Genomic DNA, 24,544 nt, shown 5'->3' on the forward strand with positions numbered 1-24,544 from the left:
AGTGGACGTTAGTGCTATATTTGAAGGAAATTCCCTCAAGACCTTCTTGAGATATCGCATTGATGAGAAGAACGTGGAAGCAAGGTCACAGTGTCCTTGACCTTTGACTGCAATGACTTCTTACTTGATATCTCAGTTTCATGTTGGTAGAAAAGAGGTAATTGTGGCACCTTATGGGTCTTACAACATCCAGTATCTAAAGTCCATGTCTATTTTATCTCTGTGCACTGAATGGCTCTCTCCTCAGCTTTTTTATTGGACGTTCATATTGTATATCTTTGTTTTTGTTGATTACATATCATCAGTAGGGGAAATTCATTTATGGTCAAATGAATTTGAAAATGCTTCACAATCCATCCTTGACGCAAGACATCAGGACAACTGTTTACCCTTGCATTACTTCAATTATATTAGTTTCATTTCTTTGTTACAATCGAAGCGAATCAATCAAAGGAACTATCTAAAGTTAAATCTGTGTGTTGTCGGGAGTCGACTGGTATGACTTTCACTTCAAAAGGCTCTTTGTGAAACTGGTGAGAAAGGAACACAGCTTGACATGTTTACTGACTGACACAATGCAGTCACAACAGAGGCAGCTATTACTGAGTGCATTTTCATTAAGAGATAACTTGCCTGTGTGCTGAGTGTAAAGAGATTGCAATTGGCTCAAAGAAAAGCCCATGGACAGCCCAAGGACTTAATCAAAAAAATCACCATTGAGCCAAAACGAGTGTCTGCAAATCTCATAGCCACCCTGCCTTCCTTTCCTTGTGATCTGAGGAGGACCCTGCAGCAGGCTTAACCCACACATTTGAAGTCTGTGATGATAAAGTATCCAGCTCGGAAAATACAAACAGGGAGGAGGGACAGAGCTGTATATCTGCATGCAAGTTGAGCGAGTCATGTGCTGCACTAGATAGGAAGAAATGCAGAGGGCTGCAGAGTGTGGGCTAAGTCGTTTTTAAATCAACTTGGCCATCACTGCACTTTAAACCATTCACTAACCCATAATATTTTGTGAGAGTTTATTCCAAAAAGCTTACCATCTTGAATATTTCAGAGTAGGAAAAAAGCACAAAGTGAGCCTCTCAGCGTGAGCACAGTTTGAAACCTCTCGGGAGTGTTTTTGAGCGTTCTATGGAAACATTTTAAGGCACCCTGCATCATTTTCATTTGCTTATCTATCATAACAGATGCATCTGTTCTATGAATGACCCCGGCCATGTGGCACAATCGGGCATCAAAGTGGAGGAAAATGAAGTGGCTACAGTGATAAGTGAATGGCTGGAAGTTCACAGGCTGCATCTCGGAAATACTGATATTCCCCCCCCTCAACATATTGGATCAAGGTGTTGATTCTTTATTATGTGAATCCTTGTAAACCCCTGATAGTTTCTGAGGGATGAAAGCCAATAAAGGCATGGGGGTGGGGCAAGTCCTGAATCATAGTTGCCGTGTTGTTGCAGCATCATTATCTGCACATCCAAAGCTCCCGCGGCCAAAAGGGAATTCACCGACTTTATCCAGGCTGTGTGAGAACCTTTTCTTACACTCTCTCATTTCTCAGGGAAAGCAGCAGTTAATTCACCGTGGTTTGAAATACAGTGTTATGATAATGAGATAGGCCAGTAACAAAGTCTGTTAAATTAGCATAATATTGTAGTTAAATAGAAGTGTAACAGTTTTGTTTTCGTAAGGGGTGACCCCGAATAATCAACTCTTCAAAGATTCGCCCTAAGACGCCTTATTCGACCGCCAATCTCACAGTCCCAAACGAAAGATTGTCCCAGTTGGAGGAAAATGTGGTTACGAAACAAAGGATCATTCCATTTGGGCTATATGGGGGTGCTATTGCCTATTGTGGTGTGAATTTATTAATAAGAGCACTCATAGCACCCACAGAGGAAGTGTTTTCTGAACTCAAGAACGATTCTCTAACTTAAAATCAGCAGAGGGAGGTGCGTAGACAGCCATTTGAGACTCGCATCTCTGTCTTTGTCTCTCTCTAAAAGAAAGTTGAAGGTTCTGTTTGCAACCACAGAGTGCCAGCAGGAACCAAACTAGGTGACATGACTTGATTGGATTAGACAGTGAAGAGTGACAGGGGAAAAAAAGGAGAAACTGGGGATGACAGGCAGCGAAGGGCCAAGAAGGTGAGGACAAATGATTTAACTGGGTGTTTCAGCTCATTTGTCTGGAAATGGAAACTAATGTTGCAAATGAGAACATGAGATCAATGAGGAAGAAAAAGGAAAAGATGATTCGCCATTGGGGAGTACTGTTGCCATGAGGGGGGTACTTGGTCTGCAACGGTGTTTGAGTGGGTGGAACATGTCAGGTGGTGCCAGAACCAAAGGTTTCCCAGCAGAACAATGCATTGGAACAAAATAACCAAAGTTATTCACTTCACCTATCAGTGGTTTTAATGTTTTGGCTGATCGGTGTAGCTATCAAACACATGGGATGTCTCAGCAAATGATGTTTTACTAAGTGAGAATGGAACAGTTGGCAAACACAGTACATGCTGCCTTGATTCCTGTGTCATCAAGGTCATCCTTGAATTTCTTTCTCATTTCTTAGAGAGTTCGGAAGGAAATGAGGGAACCAGGAAGCCTGCAATTGGAACTGAGAAGAGAAGGTTTGTGCGAAATGAGCCTGACCGACGGGACCTACAGAGCAGAATTCATTTTTATTTGGTAGGTGAAAAACTCCTCTCATACACAGAGTGTGATTTATTTGAAGTTTCCGGTTTGTTTGATACGAACAGAAGAAGATCTGGGTAGTTGAAAGGAGGGGAGAATAAGGAACAAAGGAGCCGATCAAGGGATGTCCAGACAGCGGAGAACCGAGATCTGTGGTTTTACATAAGAGCCTTGCTGCAACATTCATTCAGCTGCAGTTTTTTTTTTTTTCAGTGATGATTTATTTAGGTTTGTAACATTAGTCCAGCTGGGATGAGACAACAGAATGAAGGACTGACTCTCAAATGAGGTAAGAGAAAACAAACATAAAATATTTCTAGGGCTGAAAAAGAGAGAGCCGCACTGCAACTTGGCATGCTGTTAAAACTTTATATGCAGATCAAAATTACTTCTAGGTTCTGCAGACAAGTACAGACTAAATACGGACTGACACTCACATGTACCACTGAGTTGATAATATCAGCTTCAATCATAAGGCCTTCCATTTTGCCACGATCAAAATGAGTAAACATTGTTGACCAATCGCTGCGTAAAGTGACTCCGATCTCTGGATCGCTGGTCTGTTCTGAAGATGTCTAGAAATCAATACCTCCCCTGATTTCACTTTTAGGAGATGGGTTTAGGACACTGTTGCAATCCAACAGGCACTTCCTCTGAAGCAAATGACTTTGTACTACTCTTCTTGTCAAATCAAGGATGGAACCTATGACCCATCCAAGTGATCATCAAGTCTTGCATACTCTTTTTTCAAGGTGGCCCACCAGCAAATGGAGACACGAATTGGAATGCTTTTCAATGTACGTAATATTCATTCATTGTGCAACATAAGAAAAGGCATGTTGGCCGATTCTGATTCTCTCATTTAAAGGTCAATATCGGCCTATACCGATGACGTGCCGATATTATCATGCATTCTTATTTTGCTGTTTGTTTCTGCTGCTGAATGGTAACGGACTTTGTGCCGCATTCTGTGCATGAAAGATGCTATATAAATGGAGTTAAATCACTCATTCATTAAACAATCCTGCTGTCTACATTGCCTGCCTAATGGCTTGCCTCTGCCGTAGTACCTCCACAGCCCACGGAGGAGCAAAGTGAAAGGATTTTCTAACTGAGTAGACTCAGAAAAACAACCTACATATGCACCAATGTGGGTACTGACTGTAATGTCTGGGAAGTACAGTGCAGAAATGACATCTAAGGTGACCCCATCCACTTAGCATTTACTTGCATTTAACACTTTTACATAAAAACCCTTAGTTCAGATATGCGTTTGAAAATCTATGGGCTGGTGTGTACCTGGAGATGGTAAGGGGTGAATGTGGTAAGCTTTGTCAGAGCAGTAATAGGCCAATTTAATGTTCAGATAGAAAAGTTCATGTCTTAATTATCCTGATTTGAATGTCTGGATTATAAAGCCTTCCCCAGGTGGAATGCCTTGTATGATTAATGGCAGGGGAAGAACTAGTTATCTCTGCCTCTCTCCCTCCCTTTCAGTGTGGGCATGAACTAGCTCGCTTTCATGTTTCATTAATCTTATTCAGGCTGCTGAGCACACCTTTGGTAAAATCTCCTGTCTCATCAACAGTGTTACTTCGGAGTTGTGAAAAATGTCTTTGCTTTCCATGGAAAAGAGAGCAGTGCTTTTTCTTTCACTTTTGGTCAGGCCAGACAGCAGCATCGACACCACATTACTCACCTGTGAGGCCACTGAACTGCGGTGTTCAGTGAGGGACAGGCTTTCTCTGCTCTGCCCCCGGCGTTCTGAATATCACATTAAATCACACCTTGTAATATATTTGCTTTGCTGCGAGGGACATTTTCATAAAATCATTCTGAATAGGACACACTACAGTTTTGTAACTCCTCCATGATGTATCACTTTAAAAGTCATGTTCAAAGCTGTGAGTAGTTACCACAAAAATAACAGTGATATTACTCATCAAAACGTATTTGAGCTACTGATTACATTTTCATTTAGATCATTTCCCTTTCATTATAAAATGATCATTTATTGTCTTTATTTTACAGTTGACCTGTGACCTTTGAATTTAAAAAGTTAAAGAAGTTTTGTCATCATTTGTGTATGAATTCTTCAGACAGTGATCTTGACATTTGACCACCAGTTATCAGTTTATCAGTTCATCACTGAGTCCAAGGTGACGTTTGTGCCAAATTTAAAGAAATTCCCTAAATGTGTTCATGAGATATCCCGTTTGAAACAATGAGACAGACGAGGTCATTGCGACCTTTACCTTTGACCTATGACCACCAAAATCTTGCAAGTTCAATGCTAAATCCAAGTGGACGTTTGTGTTAAATTTAGGGGAATTTCCTCAAGGTGTTCTGGAGATACTGCATTCATAGGAATGGGACGGATGGACAGACGTAAAACGACTGACACTGACGCTAATATGAACACTGTTTGTGTTTGTTACCAAAGTATTACATCATGGTCTGAATGAATACTCGATTCTGATTGGCTGCAGGGTTTCCGTTAAAAACTGATAATGATTACCTACTGAGAAGTTTGGGTGAATCTATTTTTTCCCGATTCAAAATTAATGGTATCATTATCTGTAATCTGTTTACAATTTAATTTACAATACATGCGTTTACATGGAGCCATGTATTCCTTTTGCATTCGGGTTGGAAGCCCTACTCGAATAGAAATGCTTCTTGTAAACACCTCACCCCAAATGAAAACAGCTAACCCAAAAAGAAAATCTAATCGGGTGCACAGGGGTGGAATATTCCTTTTCAAAACCCGAAGGGAAGAAATTTTCTGTCTTGTATACACCTACCCGATTCCAGCCATTCCGTTCTTTCTGCGCATGCTTGTTTCCTTGCCCTTCTGGTGCAATGACGTAGCACGCATAGCAACGGGCTGACACAGAGCAGTCGGACTCATTGCACTCACCGGTTTCCATTCGCCACAGCACGGCCTCTATCTCCCTTCTTCGACCTTCTACCTCCCTTCTCCTCCTCAACAGACGAAGCATTAGCAGAACAAGGTTGTTGTTGTACTGCTGCTTCAAGAATATAAGCAAAACAAGCCCGAAAAAGGCACTAAGAACGGCGTCGTCAAGCATCTTGTTATCCGGAGCAAGGACTACAGTGTTTTCTTCCAGTAAACGTAAACGCGCAACATCTGCCCGCCCCCTATCCAATCAGAAACCTTACCTGCCCCAAACCTTGCGCGGACCCGAATAAAGGCGATTAAACTGATCTCCCATGTAAACCCCTATTCGGAATGAATATTTCCCATGTAAACTACCTGAGTAGCCAGCCAGTATTGTTGTCAAACATACTGTCATATTATATTTACCGTTTGTCAACTATATGCAATGTTACTGACTTTGAATCTTGCTAGCATAACATTAGCTTTCTGGCTAATAGCTGGGCCAAATGGTTCCATGAGCTGGGCGGACTAGAATATCTCCCGTTTCTAGGCCACATCTAAGGTTCATCCTAATTACTGGAGTAGTGAATAACATTTCCATTGCTTAAGAACCTGGGGTGGCAATGATTTTTCTAGGTATAAGGTAAACCCTCAGGTGTTTGCAAGGAAACCGAGTTATAGCTTGTGAAATAATAAAAATATGAGCAAATATTCTGACTCTTTGTTTCTTTGATAAGGAGACCATGGTATAAGCAGGGTAATGCCTTCAAGGTGTCCATTACCACTTTTTAACAGCCTTCACAGAGGCAACACTGTGCGGCAGAGAGTTCATGCTAGTGATGTCCAAATGAAGCTTCATGAACCACCAGTTGCATTTGCTGAACCCACTAGATTGCGCTCTTGGTGTAATGATAAAGGCAATGTGGTTTGGTCTCAACTAGCAATGGCCAAATGAAGCTTCATGAACCATTTTCTTTATTTTTTGGGTCCACTCTGGCACTCTTTGCTCAACAAAGGGTTGGAACCAAACTACATTGCCATAAAGCTTCATTTGGCCATCATTAGTTCATGCCTCCATGCTGGCCATTAAAAAGTTATAACCTACACATCGTTGGGCATTATTCCTTACTTATCTTTCAGTAGTTGACCAAAGATTTTGCAGATCCTCCTTGTTCAGTCTGTCCTTGCCACGTAGCTAACGCTAGCCAGCCAGCTGTCTGTTGATACCAAGCCGATGTCACAGAAACAGATGGATTAGTGTGCTGACTTTCCTCTACTAAAAATGAGAGGGGTGTATGCGTGGACTAAATGTGTTAAATGCCTTTCTGCCTGTTTCTTATGTCTCTTAGTGACTTTTAACAACCTGGTGGTTTTTTCATCACAGTTGAGATTAGTGCAGGAGGAGCTGACAATTGGATGTGTGTTATTTCCATACGGCTGTTTACCGCTAACCCTCCACCCTCCTCCCTCCAGCTTTGCCTCTGTCTGCTCCCCTTCTCTTCTTCTCTGTCTCGTGTTCCTGCCGCTCACCCCTCCTCCTCTCTCCTGTCACGGAGTGGGAGCCAGGGAGTGACGCATCATCATTCGTTATTCCACTGAACACTCTGCGATTCCCCCTCTGAGCCTTAGTTTCATATCTCATCAAGAAAAATGCCAGCCCTAACCGTGGCTGGCTCCAGATTAAAAAATCAGGTGTGCCGTGCCACAGGCAGACCTATTTGCAGCAAAAAGCCTTTCAAATGAGAGGAGAGGGGAGTTAGCGAGAATATATCAATTGGACGCCTCAGATTTCCCTGTTAAATTAGGCTGTAAATATCTAAATGCGGTGTGAGGAAAATGCCATGATTCCTCACTTTTGGATGATTTCTTTCTGACTGCACCTTGGTTTTTATATCATTCAGAAGCCATTTGTAAATTCAGGCTTTTACAGTTAACAAATGAGATGCAGTCCCTTTTATTAAGGTCAAGGACTATAGCATCAGTAGTCTCGCTCACCAGACCTTTCTCAAGAAAAGAAAGGTCTGGCTGCGCCAACTCTCACTTTAAGATCAGAGAAAAAAATGCCCCGGCTTTTTTTATTTCTTTCAACCAATCACAATCGTTCTTGGCGGTGCCACAGCAATGGTGTGCTTGCAAAAAAAATGCCGGGGAGAAACAGGTTTTGGTGTAACACGCCCACAAAAATATTGCCTACAGGACGCGAGCCATGGCAGAAAAATGGCTACATCCCCGCATGATCAAACACCGCAAAAGTTAGTAAAGGATGTTTGTCGACTATGACAACCGGAGGTGGTAGGGCGGGACTTCAGCAGGTGGCTCGTTCCATCCAATGAGAGGCTGATCTATGCAGCAAACTTCCACTCACTCAGCTGATAGCATCTGTGATGACAGACCTGTTGAAATGATGAACGTTTGATTTACTATATTTTGGGAAAAAACACCAGTTTGCAATCACATTGGGTCCAGGCACCAAACGGTGCAAGGACCCTGTTGAAATCACACCGCTTGCTTTTATTTCATGAAAAAAAAAAAAAAAAACATTTTTGAGGGCCTAAAGGTGCTTTTTTCACCGGTGTCTAACGCCAGAAGTCAACTTCAGAATGAGACCAGGTTGACATTAGCAATTATTTCCAGGCGTGTGTTCACCTGAGAAACATAACTCCAACATTCACTCTTTTAACTGTTTAATCATGGTGGGTTTATTTAAAAGTCAGTCAAATTCCAGAGGCATTAAACACTTTTTCCCAATTGTAAATACTATAATTTGGAATACAAGAAATGTACATAACCTGGGCCATGCTGGCATCTTGTAGGTCCCGATCAAATGAGAAAACATACACGGACATATGATATGAATTCCTGAACCCAACTGCTTTGAAATTAAAATCTAATTGTCATATCTTCATTACACATAACAGAGTTCGTACGCCTAATGAATACTCAGTACACATCGACTACAGGAGCCACATTTTACTCCTGAGTGCACTTCCTGTTTAGCCATTTCCAACTGTTTCCTAATGAAGACCCTTTGGATGTCATACTAGGAAATACCTTGATTCCTATTTAATGTTTTAAGAATTCTGTTTTTAAATTGTGACTACTTCTATCAGCTATCAGCAGCAGAAATTAAGTCGAAGGTAAGAAACTGAATTTCTGAATACTACGGACAGAGAATAACAAAAAAAGTTCAAACTGGTCTGTCCTTTTATCAGAGGAAGCTGAACTTGAAGTGGTTTTCTGGCATCATAATCACGACCCATTTGAGAGCTCAGGATGTTGTCTGTGCACTCTCCTTTTTCCACAGTCCGGATGAATGGCGCCAAATGCACCGCTCCATACGTGAGGCCATTCAGGTTCCGCAGTGTGGTTACCTTTCAAATTACAGTAGAAGAAAAACACTTTTGTTAGGAAATGTGGATCACAATGAATCATATACAAACTTGAGAGGACAGACGCATGAATATCTGCTTCAGCTGAAGACGAACTACCTTGTATGGACTCACAGTATCAGAGGAACAAAACTTCTCAATAAAAATAGTCTTCTAAACATTGTATTGAACATAATAATGTCAATACTTCATCGATTTAAACCAGTAAGTTACTTGATTCACTATGAGGTATAAAAAAAGGTCTTTGTACCCTGAAGTCAGCGCTGAAGTGACGAGTCAAGTCCACTTCTGTCTTCTCACGCTTGCTGCATAGCCTCAATACCCAACTCCTGCTTTACCAAAGACGCAACATCTATTTAGAATAATGTTAATTCTTGGACTATGCTAAACTCGACATTTATTAGTTATCGTAATTGCACACAGTCTGCAACTTTTTAATGTAACACAACTGTTACCTATCCAAGTCTAGCATTAACGTTACATTGCCCGTATGGCATAGCATAACTTTACCTACTAACGTTAACGTGGTGGAGCTTTATCTTCCCACCTCACACAGACGCCCATTTATTCAAAAGTATTATCACCCTAAATTCTAACACATATGTATTACATTTGGACTTCGGGTCTTGCCAGTTAGCAGCTAGATTGAACGAGCTAAGCTATCAAGCCACGCATTAGCGCTAACATTTAAATAAAATAATAACAGACTGTCACTTACCGAACAACTGGAGCGCTGGTGTCTTGGACGGTCAGTTGGTACAACGATCTCCACAGCAAGCCTCATTATTTGTCCGATATTTGTACATGAAATTCTCCTAAAGGCTACAGACAGCCGGCTCCGACACCTCAAAATACGGCAAGGAGGCCAAGTTGAGTGACCTGTGGTGAGGCCTAGCTGACAGTGTGCCAGTCAAAGTGGCCACTCCCTTAGTTATGCATAATTTGAAGCCTTAAAGCCGCTACAAGGAACTTTTAACTGGATATGCAAAAGTCTGTCGTTTCTGCTGATGTCTGTGCGTGATCTACAGCAAATGAGACCATCGGTGTGAAGATAAGCTATTTCTATATAGTGTATATCCATACCTTTAGGAAACTGTGGCTGGGTCCGCACCAGGTCGCTTCCAGGACGAAACGATTTACGGCACTCAGACGGCACACGTCATCTTACCTAGCTGCTTACATTTAGTGACTCTTATAAATAGTTGCTATTCCTCCTCCTCGACCCAACGTCCGCAGGGAGTTAAAATAGCAGCAATCATTGGGTAAAAGTTCTGTGAAACCACTGGACTCACCAACAGTCAGCCACGTCTCAGTCACACAGAGAAAATCCAATCCTCGGGAAGTCAGGAAATCCTTCAGGATAAACGTTTTGTTCACTAGCGATCTAGCATTTACCAGCCCAATCCTGGCAGGAGCCGGCGGGTCCACAGCGTTAGCTGTCCGGGGAGCCACACACAGAGGCCGCAGGTTGCACAGATTCACCCCGCGCCAGCAGGGACAAGGAGAGCAGGGGCCGCGGGGCTGGAACACCTCATCCGGGCCGACGACAAGTACCTGCCAGGCGTCGACAGGGTCCAGCGAGTGCCGAGAAATAAAGAGGCGAGGCACCGCTCCGTACTCAGTCCAAGAAGCTGTGGAAGTGCTCGCCAAACAGGCCTTCAGCCTTACCAGCCGACCGCTGCGCTTACCCCGGCGGAGGTGGCACTTATGCCGGAGAGGTGGAGCTGGGGCGCGGCAGAGGTGAGCTGGGGGTGAAGTTTTCCCATCTTGTTGATTCATTCATCCCCAAAACAAACACATGCGTGAGCCAGGTAAGCGTCTTTACGACAATACGCGCTAGAGCTCATGGGAAATGTAGGCCTCATTCCGGCACAACACTACCGCTCTTCCAATCGGAGCCGTTTTATTGACCAACGGGCTCAGCCGTGGCCGATGCCGATTCATAATACTTTCACGGGACAGACCGGAGTGACCGACAACCATCTGTCAGCTTGGATTCTTGTCTTGCACATTAAAAACGTTTCAAGAAAGTTGGATAAACATAGAATCTTTGTGGTTTAAATTCATCATACAAAGAGAAACCATTTACAGTTGCAGCCTGGGTTGACCATCAACAGTTTCACAGGCATCTCTTTTATAATGGTGGTCTGTGGGTAGTACAAGAGGTCCATGTGGAGTTTGGGTGGTGCACCACTCTACATTAGCTTTCAACAACTATAGTGGTACATGAGGCCACTTGATGACTAAAATAACAAATTTGGATGTACCCTGCCATTTATGTGCTTGAGTTTTAAGAGTCCATCAAGGTAAATGGCACTAGTAGGGCATGTGGAGGGTGTGACATGGTTAACGAGGTTCCTCCACAGCTAAATTGCCGATGTTAGCTGACAGTGTTCCATGTTAGTTCCGGTAACATGTTATTCCAGCCCGTCCACTGTGGTTACAGGTGACATCATTTCTACCCAAGAAACAGATGCAGATTTATGTATCCGTGGTTATTGTGTGTGTTCACGTCACAAATAAGTGAAGTCATATGCCAACACACAGTGTCATGGTCTTTTCTTTGTTCATCACATTTCTAAAGATCTAATTTGTTCCACCAGTATAATGTCAGACAGCTTATGAACACATACAAGTAAGAAAATAAATGTCTTTCGCTTCAGATGCAGTTTGATTGCAGTAATGTTGAAGGCAGTGAGTAATGAGGGTGGGCAGCTGTTTTTCATATAAAACTTATTTTTCATGTTTTTAAAAAAATCAAGGTATTTCTCTCTCTTCTTTCAGAATTCTTTTTCCAAGGGCATGTTTCAGTTCAATCTTTGTGCATGGCCGTCCTGAACAAACATGAATACAGACGATGTGCTGGTTGAAGGCAACGCTTAGAAAAGGACATGAAAGGTCTGTGGTCTGGTTTCCCCGCACGCTGACTGACAGAACAAAATATGAATATAACCATTCAAAAGAATATCCCTACTCTGAATCCTCACAGAACGGCCCATTTAAAAATGGAAGAAATGCGTTAGTCACCGTGAAAATATATTGTTAATGCAGCCTGAATATCGCTGGTTGTTCTCAGGTCCAGTGTGATAGCTACAGTATGAAAAGAATAAAAGATGGTGTGAGGAGTTGTGCTGGACGGCTCTGCGGGGGCGTAATGGTTCTTCATTCTTCTTTCAGAGGAGAAACAAATTTCCACTGAACACGGCGGAACATGTCCAATCATGTGACACTTTGACACCGCACAGTGCAGCGTGGATAGCGACGTGCGTTTCTGCGCAAGCCAATCATGAGCTCTGCTCCTGTCGGACTCTCTGAGTCTCTGCTGGGAAGTCCAGCTGTGCATTTACATTATGACCCTTTGAGAGAGCCACTGTGGGTATCTGTGTTGCAGCTAGGCTCGCGTTCCCCTGGAAGAGGCTCTATCAGTATGTCTGCGTGTCTTTGAGTGGTTGGAGTAAACAGCGGTAGCCATGGTGCTTATTATTGTGTTTAAAGGAGAAGTCTGGTATTTTTTCTGGGTTGTTTATGATGAAATAGATTGGTTCAGACCATGCTCATTTTCGGAGAATTTGGCATTCCCCTGCCTGAGTGGTCAGCGGTGTTCGTTGATGTTCTGACATAAAAATCATAGCAAACTGTGGTTTCCATCTCGATTGTGGAACTTTTTTCAGCTGCCTCACACCTGTGTGTAAACTTCCGCTTGATCATTTGTTTGACCCTGAAGCGTTAAACACTGCAGCCCACTTGATGGCGATAATGCTCCTTTACGTGGGTGTCACCAACCAGCAGGAAACCATTGCAACGCAATGGGACACAGAGAATAAGCAGAAGAAGAAGAAGGCTGGCGTTGTGTTCAAAGGCATCGTACTGCGAAGGTTGTTTACGAGCGAGTAATCAATTGTACAGTTGTTTAAACTTATTACAAAACTTTCTCGTTCATTCTCGTTCTTCCTCCAGGAGCGCACACAGCACTGTCGAGCTACAACCTTGTCATAAACAACCCTCTTTCCGTGTCCGGTGGCGGATTACTACCAACGGACAACAAGGCTTCTATAGAAAAGCAATGGATTACACAAAATGTCAAATAGCATATCTAAAGCAAATGGCATGTCGTAGAGACATGAAACTCTGCACAGAGCTGCCTCTCCTCATGAGGAACACATTTGCCTCAAGAACTGCAACGGCATAACTTCCGCTTATATTGATTTTCCGCCATTTTGAATTTTTTGAAAAACACTTCAAATGGATCTCTTCCTAGGAAGTTTGAGCGATCTGCATGAAACTGGGTGAACATAATCTAGGGACCAATATCTAAAGTTTCCTCTTGGCAAAAGTTGGAAAACTTACTAAAACTGAGCTTCTATAAGGCAATGAATATTGCGGAGGGCGTGGCTCATCACATAAAGGTGTATAACATCTCAAGGGTTTCACCCATCACCACGCAACTTTGTAGGCATATGACCACACATAATCTGAGGGGACCCCTCCATTATTGACCCCATCAAACAAAATGGGGGCGCTACAGAGCTCATTTCTTATCTAGGCCTAACCGCCTTATGGATTTTTACTAAACTTGGTAGATATGTAGAACAGGACGCCTCAAGGTGACTGGAGAAATTTAACTCTAATTGGCAACTGGGTGGCGCTATAACAACAGAAAAATGCTTCAAAATGGCTAAAATGCGACCGATCGCTGTGGCTCCCCCTGTGGACAAATGTTTTTTGTTTTTTCTAATTTTTGGTATGACTAAGTCATGGTATGGTATGCTGTACATAATCACAGAAACTGTCAGTCATTCTGTCTGTCCCACGTTTTTCTACTCACTGACGTGGTCAATCTATGTGAAACTGCACATAGGCATTGAGGATTGGCATAGGTAGAAGGTGACAAAGCTACCAATGGCTATGGACTACTTGTGAAAAATTACGATTTATTACCTTTTTTTTTGAACTGCAAAGTATTTCCCCAAAGGAAAACTTTGAAATCCTTTTTATTGCAGCAAAATATGCTGCATACACCTGAACAAATTCAACAAATTTAACGCCCTCTGCGAGGCCAGATTAAGTGTGTGAGAGAAACACTTCACATGCAGGTATCAGGGCTTGACGCTAACTTTTTTCCCAAGGAGCACATGTGCTCCTAAGTTGAAAAAGTAAGGAGCGCACAAAGAACTTTAGGGGCACAATGTAAATTGATCAAATAATGTGTTTTCCGTAATAAACGTGATGCAAATAGACATTTACAAGCAAAATTATTTAATGAATTTGTATATAAAATGTACAGAAAGGTAAAATCATCAAGTTTTGAAAAAGTATTGCAATTTAATTTTGTCTTTAATGTTATTATCTTATCTATATTATCTTTGCAATATGATTATCTTATATAATGTAATTACTATCCTAAAACATTCTCCAGGTCCTCTGAAACTCTGCAGGACTTATTTCCACCCTGCCCAGCAGCGGTACCGTGGCGAGCGGTCCCTAACTGCGGGGAGAACGGAGCAGGCTTCCCCGGAGGTCCGCCGCTTAACCCGGTCCGTCTCCTCCACACTTTGACTCATTTCCACACTGCCGACAGTGGGACTTATATTCACTGTGCCGTCAGTGGCTTGGAAAACCGTCCATAACCGTGTCACACGGGGAAGAGGGAAGAGGGAAGGTGGCTGGAGTTCCTCCAACATTTGCGGTTAGATCATCATTTTTTTTTATTGACAGAAATATAGGCTGCTTTGGCTGATTTTTTTTATGCGCACATGTGCCCCTAAATATTTTTTACAGTTTGCATACACCTATTTTTAGTTGCAAATGCGAGTGAAACGCTCGCACTGTCGAGTGCTGGGTATCTATCCATATTTCAAGATACGTAAGATTCATTTTTTAGCTTCTAAAAAACGACATCTCCCGTGAATTAACCAGCACAGCAGCACTGTTAATTGTATCATGGCAACTGTTTCTCTCTCTGAAGATATTCATCCAAGCTCTTAAGTCCTTTTTCAACATTTTAGCTGTAATCTCCACTGTCTAAAATAAGCCTGCACATCCGTCCTCTCTGTTCTGCTATTACAACAGCTTCTGCATGTCAACAGGTTGTCTAGCGCCTGAATAAATTTGAATGTTCCAGATTCACTTCGGCTCTGTAATATTCATTTTTAAAAATCGATATAAATCATTACCAGATACGATGATTATGATTTATAGCTGATAACGTTCATCACATGCAGCACGTTCCTAAAAAGACACCAGAACTGTGCATAATGAAGAGTTTCAAACAGAATGAAACTGTATTAACAAAGCCAAGCATGTCATTCAATTACATATTCATTAGTCAAGTCATGCACTGAACAAAGATCAACAGTAGATTTGTCCAAATTAGCATAATACTTCCATTTTTACATGTGGTCTACTTTTCATGAAAGTAGGTCAGGCCTCACACTGCTATTTGGTGTCTCTTAGTGAGATATTTGGCAGCTATTTTAGACTGACTCAACACTGCGAAAGGCTTCCAGAGTGTCTGAAAATATATCTTAAACAGCCCGTGAACCCTGAAAGCTCACCACTTTTGATCAAAGTGCCACAGTAAAAGTGTGTGTCTGTCAGTGCAGAGAGCGGCGACATCACACCCTGCCTGCCTTACTGCAAATGGAACACATTAGGTACAAATAAAAAGCCATTGGCTGACAAACAGGCAGCTAAATACCACTAAATATAGCACATACTGTTTGACATGCTGTTGGCATAAAGTAGCTTTACATCACATTTTAATATAATGTACAGTACAACACCAAGTGTGACCTCAGTAATAAACAGAGATGAATTAACACCTTTAACAAAAAATGGCCATAATAAGCATGGTAAAGGTCGAATATATTATTTTGATTATTTTGAAAAATGTAAATGTAAATATCCCAGTATTTTTGAAGACACTGACCAATCAGTCCCTCCAGGATTTCACGGGCTGTTTATTGGAATGCCATGGCCTACAAAGCCTGATTTTACGGCAGCTTTTCCAATGTTTATGGGCGTTTTTTGCAATGAAATTGCGGGAGTAAGTGAAATTTTCAAAAAATAGTTGCGATGTATCTAAGATTCTGAGCCTATTGTTCTGAGAATTCACACTCGGTATGTTTACCTGACATTAGGGAAAATCGATTTATCGTGTTTCTCCGACTAAAATCAGACTTTTAATACATGTAAACACGTTAGTCCCGACTGAAATCGTACCAAAGTCGGCCTACCACACCCAGATAATGGGTGCAGTTACATGATGGCTTCTCATTCGGAATGAAATAAATCTGAATGAAATCATTGGGAATTAAAGTTTTTCCAGGTAGTTTACATGGGAAATATTTATTCCGAATGAGGGTTTACACGGGAGATCAGTTTAATCGCCTTTATTCGGGTCCACGCATGGTTTGGGGCAGGGAAGGTTTCTGATTGGATAGGGGGCGGGGCCGATGTTACATGTTTATGTTTACCGGAAGAAAACACTGTAGTCCTCGCTCCGGATAACAAGATGCTTGACGACGCCGTTCTTAGTGCCTTTTTCGGGCTTGTTTTGCTTATATTCTTGAAGCAGCAGTACGACAACAACCTTGTTCTGCTAATGCTTCGTCTGTTGAGGAGGAGAAGGGAGGTAGAAGGTCGAAGAAGGGAGGTAGAAGACCGTGCTGTGGGGAATGGAAACCAGTTAGTGCAACGAGTCCAACTGCTCTATCTCAGCCCGTTGCCGCATACCAGTCGCGCTTGCTATACACGTCATCGCGCCAGAAGGGCAAGGAAACGAGCATGCGCAGGAAGACCGGAATGAACTTAAAGAGGAATGAGTGTATACAAGTGCGAGAAATTCTTTCATTAGGAATTAGAAACGGAATATTCCAGCCCCTTACATCGGATTGAATTTTTTTTTCTCCGTAGCGGAGCCGGACATACTTTGGTCATTAAATCATAGCCCCCCCACCATGCTTGTATACTGGGACAAGGACAGTAGTCCAATTAAAGGGCCTAGTCGAACTGTAGCTGGGTTAATTGGCAACAGGTCAGTAACATGACTGGGTCTGAAAGGAGGAGAGGCAGAGTCTCTCAGAAGTAAAGATGGGCAGAGGTTCACCAACCTGCAAAAAACTGCGTCTAAAAATTGCGGAACAATTTCAGAGAAATATTCCTCAATGTAAAATTGCAAAGAATATCCCCCCTTCAACAGCACATAATATCATCAAAAGATTCAAGAATCTGGAGAAATCTCCGTGCGCAAGGGACAAGGCCAAAGGTCAATACTGAATTCTTGTGATCTTTGGGCCCTCAAGCGGCACTGCATTAAAACAGGCATGATTATGTGCTGAAAATCACTTCATGTGTTCAGGAACAATTCCAGAAGTCATTCTGTGTGAACACAGTTCACCGGGCAATCCACAAATGCAAGATAAAGTTGTATCATGCAAAGAAGAAACCATATGTGACCATGATCCAGAAACACCGCCATCTTCTCTGGGCCAAAAAGCTCATTTAAACGGTCTGAGGCAAAATGGAAAACTGTTCTGTGGTCAGATGAATTAAAATTTAAATCTCTGATGGTATGGGGTTAAATTAGTGCCTGTACATCTATTCATTAGTTAATAGCTGGTATGTTACCTAGGAAGTAATAAACAGACCAAATTACACGGCCAAAAGAGGACTGGAGAAAGAGTGAGACCGAGGGAGAGACAAACGAAGGGGACAGCAGTTAGTCAGTGAGTAGTAATGAGACTGCAGCTGTATGCGAGCTGTAATTAAGGTGGAGGAGCTATGCAGCTGGTGGAGATGACTGACAGCTTGTAGTTCATCAGAGCTCCACTCACTGTGTTTTTTCAGTGCATTAGGCAAACCGACGGCAGAGTAAAAAAAAGCAATGACATTTGAAAAACATAAATATAATGAATTAAAAAGCACATCGACCAAAATTTTCAAGGTACTCTGAGAAAGAGGCGAGTCAAAATTTGTTTATAATGAGCAGACTTGACGACTGTATCTGGTGATGAACTATCCCCCCTCAGACGGTCATGTCATCAGAACAGCGTAGATTTCTCGTTTCTGATGGGCTCATGCACGTTTGGTCATATTGAGATATTGAGATTCTTGGGCCGTCTTGCATGCACTGTTCTTTTGAGGTTTATCCACAGATTTTAATGATGCATACGTCGGGGGAATGTGAAGGCCATGGCAAAACCTTCAGTTTGCACCTCTGGAGGTAGTCCATTGAGGATGTTGAGGTGTGTTTGGGATCACTGGAAAGGAAGTTAGTATAGGCAGTTCAAAGCCTGGATATACCAACACGGCATCCTACCCAGGGTCTTGTGGCCATTGTTGGTATACAAATTCACACTGTCCACTGTGGAGGGCTTTGAGACCACCTTCGAAGGTGGCTGGGATTGCCAAGATGCCCGAGCAGCATCGCTTACTACGGCAGTGGAAACAAGCTAACACTCCCCTTGAATAGCCTTAGCGAGAAGTTTATGGTAGGCCGAGCGAAAGAGGTGCTGCAATACAGAGAATCCACTGACCCAAGAGTCTCCCAGGTCAGGACTGAAGTGACAACTAAATGGAGGTGGAGAGCACACGAGGCAGTTGAGCAGGTGGAATCACATTTGCGCCACAAAGTGCTGGTGGGAGCCATGGCAATCTGTCGAGCAGGACTCGACAGCAGTCCAACAACCCACTACAACAAAGCCGAGGGTAAAGAGAGGCAGGGCCTAGTCCAGAAAGAGGCGAGAGCTGGGGTCAAGGAGCTACGTGAAAGCCAGATGGTGGGACTGCGACAACAGGGTGCATGGACCAAATGGGAACAGACTGTAGAAGGAAGGATCACATGGTCCGAAATGTGGAAAGCCGAACCCTTCCACATCAATTTTCTCTTCAAGTCGCTATACGATGTTCTGCCCAGCCCAACTAATCTTTTCTGCTAGGGATGAGGAACACTGGAATACATCCTCAGCAGCTGTCCTAAAGCCCTTGGGGAGGGTCGCTACCGCTGGTGCCACGGCCAAGTGCTGAAGGTAAACGCTGAGTCCATGTGCAGCACCATAGACCAGGCCAAACACCTCTGACCAGCAAGACACAGCATTACATTTGTGAGAGCAGGAGAACACCCAAACACCAAAACAAAAGTCCAGGCAGGGCTCTTGGGAATAGCAAGTGACTAGCAGATAAGGCTGGACCTGGCAAGACATCGTGGAGACCACCCTTAGACCGGATATTGTGCTGGTATCAGTATCATGACCCCTGGTACTATCACTAGATGTATGTATTTACCGTCCTGTTGTAGAAGCCATCCTCTCTTCACCTTCAGCTTTTTTTATCGGTGCTATGATGTTTGCTTCCAGAATTTGCTGGAATTTAACTGAATCTTTTCTTCCCTCTACCTGTGAAAGGTTCCCCGTGCCACTGGCTGCAACACAAGCCCAAAGCATGATTGATCCACCACCGTGTTTAACAGTTGGGACAGGTGTTCTTTTCGTGAAATTCTGCACCCTGTTCCAAAAAGTTCTGTTTTAACTTCAGCAGTGTATAGGACTTGTTCGCAAAAAGCATAAGGCTTGTTTCGATGTTCCTTTGCAAACGTCTGATGCTGAATTTTGTGTTGAGGACACAAGAAAGGTTTGTACAGGTGTGTCTGCACAGTAGAACAGTGCACCACCACTCCAGAGTCTGCTATCTTCCTGCAGGTCTTTTGCAGGCAAACAGGGGCTTTGATTTGCCTTTCTAACAATCATACAAGCAGCTCTCTCTGAAAGGTTTCCTGGTCTTCCAGACCTCAACTTGACCTCCACAGTTCCTGTTAACTGCCGTTTCTTAATGAAATTACGAACTGAGGTAACAGCTACCCGAAAACACTTTGCCATCTTCTTAAAGTCTTCTCCTGCTTTGTCGGCATCGGTTATTTTAGTTTCCAGAGTCCTAGGCAGCTGTTTGGAGGAGTGTGGGGACAAGGTTTCAGGAGTCAGAGTATTTATAAAGCTTTGATATTTGCATCACCTGGCCTTTCCTAATGATGACTGTGAACAAGCCAGAGTCCTAACAGGCTAATTAAGGTCTAAGACCCTGGTAAAAGTTGTCTGAGAGCTCAAATGTCTTCAAGTGCCCAAACTTTTGCATGTTGCTCCTTTCCTTGTTTTCACTCTAAGATTGTACAAAACAAAAATAACTTAACCTTTTGGAGATCAGTCCATCTTCATCTTCTAATATTGCGATATTTTTAGGCTATAATGTGATACACAATATATATCTTGATATTGTGAAATCTCCTCCTACTGTCAACTAAAATACTAAACTACTAAATAAACTACTGATAACTACTTGTCTTTCCCATAGAGAGAGAGAGAGCCATAGGAGAGAACGAGAGAATCAAAATGCTAAAGCAAGCCTCATACTGGTGGCTTAAAAAAAAAGGTATGACAATGTAAACTGGATGTTTGCCATAAAGTCATTACATCCCACATGGAAGAAGCCACGAAACGTCAAGTATAGTGGGTATTGCTCACCCATAATTGGAATAAATGCAGAACTAGACCTTGATGGTCTGTGATGTTTTGTACAGCATGAAAGGTCAAAGTAACTATAGAGATTACAGATCTATTCAAAGTCCAACACTCTATCACTGCTCTGCTGGAAGCACTCTCTGGTTGGAGTCTGTCTAAAATTTCGATCAGACGAGCAGTGGTGTCTTAACACGGCGAGATGACACACAGTCGTATTTTATTATGTACACTGATTAAAAAAAAATGTTCAAACTTTCTAAAGTGGAAACATCTTCACCTCAATTTGAACTGCCTTAATGAAATCTGCAGAGTTATCTCCACTCTCAGCTTCCAGTTGACTAAATACATTTTGCAGCACTTCAATATCACTATGCTTAAAACTAAAATTGCCTCCTCATGGTTGTATGCCTTCATGAATCAGTCAAGGTGCAGTAACAGTCTACATCCATGTCTGTCCAGATATGAGGTGACATTGCTTCAAATAAGCTAAATTTTCTAAAATATGGATGCTTCAAACAAACCACGCAGCACAAAAGATCTATACAATCAGCACAGTTTCAAGGTGAGTACGCAAGATTTGTGTCACCGAATTCAGTATCTGACATTTTTGACTTTTAATCAGTTCATCCTTGAGTGCAAGTGGGTGCTGGTGCCAAATTTGAGGAAACTCCGTCAAGGAAGCCTTGAAATCACTTTCACAAGAATGAGACAAGCCCATGGTCACAGTGACAGTGACGGTTGACCTTTAACATTCAAAACCTAATCAGGTTATCATTCACCCATATGTGGACGTTTGTGCCAAATTTGAAGAAATTCCCTCACAAGAATGAAACAAGCCCATGGTCGCAGTGACAATGGTGTTTGACCTTTCATATTCAAAACCTAATCAGGTTATCATTGAGTCCAAGTGGACATTTGTGCCAATTTTGAGGAAATTCCTTCAAGAAGTTCTGGAAATATTGCGTTTACAAGAATGAGACAGACAAGGTCACAGTGATGTGGACCTTTGACCACTGAATGTAATCAGTTCATTGTGAATTCAACCAATGTTTGTGCCAAACTTGAAGAAATTCCCTCACAAGAATGAGACAAGCCCATGGTCGCAGTGACAGTGACGTTTGACCTTTCACGTTCTAAACCTAATCAGGTTATCACTGAGTCCAAGTGGACGTTTGTGCCAAATGTGAAGAAATTCCTTCAAGGTGCTATGGAAATATTGTGTTTACAAGAATGAGACAGACAAGGTCACAGTGATCTTGACCTTTGACCACTGAATGCAACCAGTTCATTGCAAATTCAACCAATGTTTGTGCCAAACTTAAAGAAAGTCCCTCACGAGAATGGGAGGGATGGATGGACAGACGGATGGAAATGTGCTACGTGTGTAATCTGTCGTAATTACCTTTTCTGGAGAGGCTGGAGGGTTGAATCTGCTGGCACAGACCAGGAAAGGGTCAGGGTTAGGTTTGTGGTTCTTCACCTCGGGATCATCGCCCAGAACAATGTGGTCAAACAGACCGAAAAAGTCTTTGTGTTGGCTCGTCTTCAGCTTAAACGTCACACCGGCTGAGCTGGTGGCCACTGCGATGGGGATATTGTGCTTCTGTAGATGGTGCACCAGTTTCTCCACACCTGGTGGTGTACATGTTGAAAATGAGACTTAAGGTTGGAGTAATGTATGACTTTACAAGACAAATGTTTTTAATAAAAATCCCTGTTGATATGGAGCTCCTTTCCCGACCACAGCTGGTGAATATATCTTTATTAGTGCTGTTAGTCAATTAAAAACATTTACTCAACTTAATTACAATAACAGGCCGAGATTAATCGTGATTAAACAACTATTACTAGTATTTACTTGTGTATTTGGGGAGAGATCAAACAAATGTATGTGTGGTGTTGGAATAAAGAAATGCAAACTTTTTCTTAGCTTTATTTTAACATCCTGTTTTTAATGATTTCTGAATTAGAATTATCATATCTTAATTTGTCAAGCAGGAAAGTCTTAGGGAGTGCTTGGCATTGCCCACAACATCCATAATAAATCGCAGAGTTAATTAGCAGACACCCATATAAAGAGCAGTTACAAAGTAGCATCTGCTACAAAGTGAATGTAAACAGCTTGCCTGTAAATTCTTTGCAAAGTAACATCTCAGCCAAATAAATGCTACAGCGTGTAGGCCTATTAAAGAAATACCATAGTTTCTTTCAAAGAGACAAAGTGGAGCAGTGCCTTTTCACGCTCTGAACAATATTGCTTGAAACAGTGTGAACTTGTGTGACATGACTCCAGTCAACCACTTCATGTAGTCTACTTTTCTTTGAACCAGTTGCTCAGGCAGACTAGCTCATTGATATTTTCACACGACAGCAATCAAGTCATCCCGTCAGCATCTTGTTCTATTGAACATTTACGTAAACTTTTGTCATGAATAACGTGTAAATTCTTGAGTGATAGCCAAACACATTTTGAGAGGTCACAGTGACCTTGACTTTTGACCACCAAATTCCAATCACTTTATCCTTACATCCAAATGGACGTTTGTGCCAAATTTGAGGAAATTCCCTCAAGTCCTTCTTGAAATATCGCATTCATAAAAATGAGACGGACACAAGGTCATAGTGACCTTGACCTCTGACCACCGAATTCTCATGCTAGCTCAGTTCAATAGCATTAATAGCACAAATGAATTGTCCCTCTTTTTAATTCAATGATGACACGACATTCTGATGATGAAATCCAGGCATTCATTGATAAATTTAATTATGAAAGGCTGCAGCACCTGCTGACTCATCATCCTTATATAACACAGACGGACTCATTCATTAGATGAGCTTTTCTGTCTGAGCCAATTTCAAATGCTCATAATTACAGTTACAACAGGTCTTAAGGATTATTAGTGATGGCCAAATGAAGCATCATGAACCACCAGTTGTATTTGCTGAACCCACAAGATGGCGCTCTTGGTGTAATGACAAAGGCTCAAGGGATGGCAATGCAGTTTGGTTTCAACTAGTGATGGCCAAATGAAGCTTCATGAACCATTTTCTTTCTTTTTTGGGTCCACTCTGGCACTCTTTGTTCCACAAAGGGTTGAAACCAAACTGCATTGCCATCCCTTGAGCCTTTTTCATTACACCAAGAGCGCCATCTAGTGGGTTCAGCAAATACAACTGGTGCTTCATGAAGCTTCATTTGGACATCACTACCAGGAAGCAAAGTGTTTAAAGTTAAAATGGAAACTGTCACAAGAATACAGAATACTAGAATTATCAGCTCACAGTAGTATGCAAACCAGTCAAGTTGCAGTTTATATCCATGTCTCTGAAAACGTGGACACAACGTGTTGAGTAATGACCAGAAAAGTGTTTTTATGATGTCACAGTGAAGCTGACCTTTGACCATTTGATAAATAATGTCATCATATCTTATTAGAGATGTGTGTGAAATTAAGTCATAATTAGTGTATAAATTCTGAAGTTATGGCCAAAAACATGTTTTGTGAGGTCACTGTGACCTTGACCTTTGACCTTCAACCACAAATCAGTTCATTTTTGAGTCAAGGTGGACGTTTGTACCAAACAAAAAAATTCCCTCAACGTGTTATGGAGAGACCAAGTTCACAAAATGAAGTGGATACAAGGTCAAAGTGACCTTGACCTTTGACCATTAAATTCTAATCAGTTAATTCTTGACTCCAAGTGGATGTTTGTGCCAAATTTGAAGAACATCACAAGAATGGCATGGACGAAGACAGATGGACAACCTGAAAACATAACACCTGCGCCCACGGCTATCACCAGCATGATTGTTTCGGGGAAACTAAGCGATAACGGTGTTGGTGTTAAAAGTGAAAGCAAATCTGAGGTTTCTTGTAGGTTTCTCTTGAACGTGTGCTGCTTACAGTCTTTCACCTGGTCGCTTTTTAAAGTCACTGTGCCACTAACATGTGGACCACAGCACAACAGAGGGCAGAGTCTCTGCAGATAAAGACCCGGCTACATACATTTCTAGTGGGTCATAAATGATGACTGAGAGGG

At 42.2% G+C, this 24,544-nt stretch overlaps 1 protein-coding gene across 1 annotated transcript in view; it reads right to left on the reverse strand.

Moving 5' to 3' along the window:
- pudp (pseudouridine 5'-phosphatase) overlaps positions 1 to 24,544 on the reverse strand; it is a 48,154-nt gene that overhangs the window by 21,840 nt on the left and 1,770 nt on the right. The window contains exon 3 of the mRNA XM_033615476.2: positions 21,906 to 22,135. Within this exon, the coding sequence (XP_033471367.1) occupies positions 21,906 to 22,135 (230 nt within the window). The remainder of the gene's footprint in view (positions 1 to 21,905; positions 22,136 to 24,544) is intronic.

The sequence above is a fragment of the Epinephelus lanceolatus genome, chromosome 24 (genome assembly GCF_041903045.1).
Source record: "Epinephelus lanceolatus isolate andai-2023 chromosome 24, ASM4190304v1, whole genome shotgun sequence".
In the NCBI taxonomy this organism is placed as follows: Eukaryota; Metazoa; Chordata; class Actinopteri; order Perciformes; family Serranidae; genus Epinephelus; species Epinephelus lanceolatus.